Below are 5,712 nucleotides of genomic sequence, written 5' to 3'. Positions count from 1 at the left end.
GCTACTGTGCAATACGTTTTCTGTTTCCTTCGTCTATTATAAATAATAGTGATTAAGATCGTGATAATGGGAGAGAAATGATTAAATAATGATGATGATGGTTACATAATATCGCGATGATGATGATGTTAGATGATTGACGAAGATGATTATAATGATAGTGATGATGTCGAGTAGGATGATGATAGTATGAATAACATGGTGATGATTTTTAGATTTATGATTTTGATGCATGATATGTATGATGATGATGATGACCTTCGGTGATGAATGACAAGAAATATAGAAACAGAAAAACGGGTTTAATAAATCTAAATCCTAGTGATAATCAGAAAAAGCATTATCAGAGGAGTAGTTAAGGATGTTATCGGGTTAGCGGGACGTCGCGGGTTCAAACCCGGGCTTAGACATTCTTTTATTTTTAAGGCTACTCCTTTGAGGTAGTTATTACTAATACTCTTATTATTATTTCATTATTATTATTATTGTTATTAATATTAATATTATTTATTATTGATTGTTATTAAGTAATTATTATTATTACCAATATTAGAAATAAGATTATTAGTATTAATAACATTATTATTATCATTATAAAGAAATTACAATTTTTTTTAGTATTATTATTATTATCATTATTTTTAAAATGGGTATTATTATTATTATAACTACTGATATTATTATTATAAAGATATTACGACTTTTTATTTATTAGTATTAATTTAACCAAATAAATATTAATTATATAAAAATATATTTAATACATATAACATAAGTATATAATATTTTTAAAAGTATATATAAAATAAATATACTTAGTTAGTTAATAAAACCTACAAAATATTAAATACAACAATTATATCACTAATAATGATATATAAATTTGTTCGAATACAATTATATGTGTTAATATATATATATATATATATATATATATATATATATATATATATATATATATATATATATATATATATATATATATATATATATATATATAGGTTCATGAATCCGAGGCCAACCCTGCATTGTTCAGTTTCGTCGTATGCATATTTTTACTACAAAATATCGTACTGTGAGTTTCATTTGCTCCCTTTTTAAATGCTTTTGCAATATATATTTTTGGGACTGAGAATACATGCGCTGTTTCATAAATGTTTGACGAAATAGACACAAGTACTCGAAAATTACATTCTATGGTTGGATTATCGAAATCGAATATCGCCCTTCAAGTCTGGTAACCTAAGAATTAGGGAAATGGCCCCTAATTGACGTGAATCCTAAATATATATCTATTGGGCCTAACAACCCCCATTCATGTCTATGGATGGCTTTAGTACTTCGAGATTATTATTATACAGACGTCGATGTCTGTGGGGATATTCTATGCATTATGGTTAATATCGGTTACTAGGTGTTCAATCCATATGAATGATTTTTATGCAGATGGCTATACGCATGCATGATGTTTATGAGTAATTGAAATATGAAATCTTGTGGGCTATTAAAATTATGGAAATGATTGATTACGATAAACTAATGAACTCACCAACCTTTTGGTTGACACTTGAAAGCATGTTTATTCTCAGGTATGAAAGAAATCTTCCGCTGTGCATTTGCTCATTTTAGAGATATTACTTGGAGTCATTCATGACATATTTCAAAAGACGTTGCATTCGAGTCAATGAGTTTAATAAAGATTATTATTAAGTAAATGACCGATTAAGTCATTTATAGTTTGGTTATATTATGAAACGGTATGCATGCCTGTCAACTTTCAATTTAATGAAAGTTTGCTTTTAAAAAAGAATGCAATGTGGTAAAATGTATCATATATAGGTCAAATACCTCGCAATGAAATCAATTATTATGTAACGTTTATAATCGATATGAACGTGGCATTTCATATATATATATATATATATATATATATATATATATATATATATATATATATATATATATATATATATATATATATATATATATATATATATATATATATATATATATATATATATATATATGGGCAGGATCAATGGGGAAGTAACCAATTGGGGGGAAGCAAAAAAAAATTCATTTTTTTGGAATTTTTTTTCCGGCATCAAGATCACACGAAAATATGAACATTTAGAAGAGACACTTCTTGATGAATGTTATTATTTAGACGGGAAAACGATCGACAAAAATAACATTGAAGATAATATTGTTCGTGAAGAATATGAACATTTTTTTGTCATGTTTTGTGAAGTAAAATTTAGCCCGATTTAGAGTTTAGGGTTTAGGGTTTAGGGTTTGGTGTTTTGGGTTTATGGAATACACGTAATTATGAAAGTAAGCTATATAACCACCGAATTATTGGTTGAGTGGTAAAAAGTTTCAGCTAGTTCTCGGCTCGTATCCTTGAAAAAATATGTGCATGTTCAAATCCCGGAGAGGAGAATTTTCTCCACCGGTGTGCCTCTGGTATCTTTCACTATATGCGAGCCTAATAGTTAACCTAAAGCATTAAGGGTACGTTTTGCGCGATGGTTGCGAGAATTTTTTTCTGACGGGTATGCGAGTGATAAACGAAAGGATTCGGTGTCAAAATTGTCGTTTACAGAATGGTAATTGTAGGATCGTGTAAACAGGATTAAACGATCTTAGATTCAATAATGAGTGCGGAAAATCTCGTTATTGGGTTTTATACTCAAAACTCAATGAAAACCTTTAATCTTAATGATAAAATCGACTTAGATATGTTAAAGATCGACTATATTGAATACTAGAATACCATAGAATCTAATTGTACGTGTAGTATAGGCTATGATACGTCACCCCAACAATGAACCTGAAATCCCCTTTAAATATATATAGCACGTTGCAATCGTGCGGTTGCACCTTGCAACCGTGTGGTTGCCTGTATAACAGTACGGTTGCATCCTGGAACCGTGCAGTTTCATACCAGCAGAGAAAGTTAAACTTTAACTTGATCATAATGAACTCGGTGACTAATTATGCATCAACAAACTCCCCCTAGGACCCAGTTCATTATCTAAAATCACATTATATACTTTCCCTGCAAAATAACTAAACACACAGTCAATACATTCAATAATATGAAAATTAAGACAGATGATCAGGGTATCGTGATCCGAAACAAAGCAAGATTGGTTGTTCGAGGTTATCAACAAATTCCAGAAGTTGATTATGACGAGGTATATGCTCCGGTTACCAGACTTGTGGTGATACGGATGTTTTTAGCATTTGCTTCGTGGAAAGGTTTTAAAGTGTTTCATATGGATGTTAAGAGTGCGTTTCTATATGGTACTCTCCAAGAAACTGTGTATGTAACTCAGCCACCGGGCTTTGTTGATCCACATTATTCAGAGAAGGTGTATCTCTTAGAAAAGGCGCTTTATGGTCTTCACCAAGCCCCGAAAGCTTGGTATGCTACTCTGTCAAACTATATGATAGAGAATGGTTTTAGATGAGGGGTCATCGATCAGACTCTTTTTATTAAGGAAATGGGGGACGACATTATGTTGGTACAAGTATATTTGGACGATATCATCTTTGAGTCAACCGATCAGAAAATGGTTGATGAGTTTCAAGACGTAATGCAAAAACGGTTTAAGATGAGTTCACTAGGGGCCATTAATTTCTTCTTAGGGTTGCAGGTTGATCAAACTGAAAAGGGCATTTTTCTACATCAATCAAAGTATGTAGCTGACATCTTGAGCCGATTCAAGATGGAAGATGAACTAATTGCCAAGAATCCTCTGTCGGTGAATCACGGGATTACACCAGAAAATACAGGGCCGAAAGTCAATCTGACTCTTTACAATGCTATTATTGGTTCCTTAATGTATCTTACAGCGTCTCGCCCAGATATCATATTCGCTACTTGTTTGTGTGCTCGGTATCAGGCACAACCAAATGTGAATCATATGTTAGCAGTAAAGAAGATCATGCGTTATCTAAAGGGAACTCCAAGTTTGGGCTTATGGTATCCTAGAAAGGATGAGTTTGATCTAATGGCTTTTAGTGATTCTGATTATGGGGGTTGTAAGAGAGACTTCAAATCAACCTCGGAAGGTTGTCAGTTTCTAGGTAGCAGATTGATAAGTTGGCAGTGTAAGAAACAAACGGCAGTCGCACAATCGATGTGTGAGGCTGAATATATTGCAGCGGCAAGTTGTACTTCTCAAGTTGTTTGGATTCAACAACAACTTCGGGACTACGGTTTGCAAATTTCTAACACTCCTATATATGTTTATAATACTGCTGCTATTGTTGTTACTAAGAATCCTGTTAATCATTCTAATACCAAACACATAGGGATCAAGTATCATTTCATTAGGGACTGTTATGAAAAGAAACTAATAGATGTTCAACAAATAGGTACAACAACCCAAAGGGCTGACTTGTTTACGAAAGTGTTTGATAGACCCCGTTTCCTATTCCTATTAAATGTGTTAGGTGTGAAAGATAGGGCGGAAGTTGTGTCCAACAAGGAGTTATTGAAGTAACCATTCAATCTATATCATTTGTATATTTTGCATTTTACATCATTTTTGCATGCTACTTAGTTTATTTTTGTGTTTTGTATGATCATTTTATTTTCTGTTATGCATTTTTAAATTGAAAAAAAACAAAAAGATTGTGTTTATTTGCTTTCTTTTAAATACAATAGTTGAGAAAATTGCTTCATCTGAAAATACAAAAACATTGAAAAATGAAAAATCCATAAAAATCAGAAAAATCAGAAACTGAGAAGTTGTTATGTGAAAATGGAAAATGATTGTATTACTGGACTTGCATGTTAATCGTTCTATGAAAAAAATTAAGTATTTCATGATTAGTTAATGAATGTTGATAAATTTTGAGGATTGAATTTTGGAATGAGAGGATCACTTGTGCATAAAGTAATAATCTTGGTAAGAAAATCGCGAAAAAGTTTACATCGGTTGATGGTGTAACACCGGCCATTTTTTATTTTTTTTACAAACACAGCGGAAGACTTTATTAACAAACACACTATAAGTCACGTCATTACATTAATTTGTGTAATTAAGTTTAAGTTTACTCAACGGTGTTACGTTATTTCAAAATATGATTTAAACAAAAGTCCACATCAGAGTAGGGTTGTCAAACATGTCTTCTGCAACAGCACCCATCCCGACTAACAGTACCTAAACCTGCAAGGGGAGAATATGTGGGGGATTAGCGCACCGCTAAGTGAATGGAATCTATCTAAGAGATATAGCTTAAGCCACACACAAGCAATATACTAACAACAATCGACTAGCATATGTCACTTTCAGCTAGGGTTCACACTGGCACACTTCAAATACCCTTTCAATTTCTCGCAACCAATTAAGAGTTACAGTCGGATCAGTACTTCTAGAGAACTCGGAGGGTTTGCAATCACAGAAGTTCTTATAAGTACACCTTTTGGGTGGTTGCATGTAATGTTGTTGAAACATTTGCATTTGGTACGGGTTCATCATCATGGGATTTTGGTAAGTAAAAGTGTTTTGAGGTGGCATATAATATTGGTTAGGTATTTAATTCTGAAACTGGTTCTGGTGCACATTAGGTATAGTTTGGGATTGCTCCGTTGGGAATCCAGGTGGTGTATCATCATTTCCAGAATGCCTTACCAATTCAAGCTCATTAATTTTGTCTTCAGCCTCTTTTAGCTTGCTTTCTAATTGAAGGATATAA

General features: G+C 32.3%; 1 protein-coding gene across 1 annotated transcript; it reads left to right on the top strand.

The window, feature by feature from the left end:
* Nucleotides 1-3,509: 3,509 nt before the first annotated feature.
* On the top strand, nucleotides 3,510-4,514 carry LOC139863206 (uncharacterized mitochondrial protein AtMg00810-like). The gene is made up of 2 exons (XM_071851853.1): nucleotides 3,510-4,175; nucleotides 4,290-4,514. The coding sequence occupies exons 1-2, from the start codon at nucleotides 3,510-3,512 to the stop codon at nucleotides 4,512-4,514; spliced, it is 891 nt and encodes a 296-aa protein (XP_071707954.1).
* The last annotated feature ends 1,198 nt before the right edge of the window (nucleotides 4,515-5,712 follow it).

Source organism: Rutidosis leptorrhynchoides, chromosome 8 (genome assembly GCF_046630445.1).
Source record: "Rutidosis leptorrhynchoides isolate AG116_Rl617_1_P2 chromosome 8, CSIRO_AGI_Rlap_v1, whole genome shotgun sequence".
Classification (NCBI taxonomy): domain Eukaryota; kingdom Viridiplantae; phylum Streptophyta; class Magnoliopsida; order Asterales; family Asteraceae; genus Rutidosis; species Rutidosis leptorrhynchoides.
The sequence above is the reverse complement of the archived record's forward strand: the minus strand, read 5'-3'. Positions and strand labels throughout refer to the sequence as shown.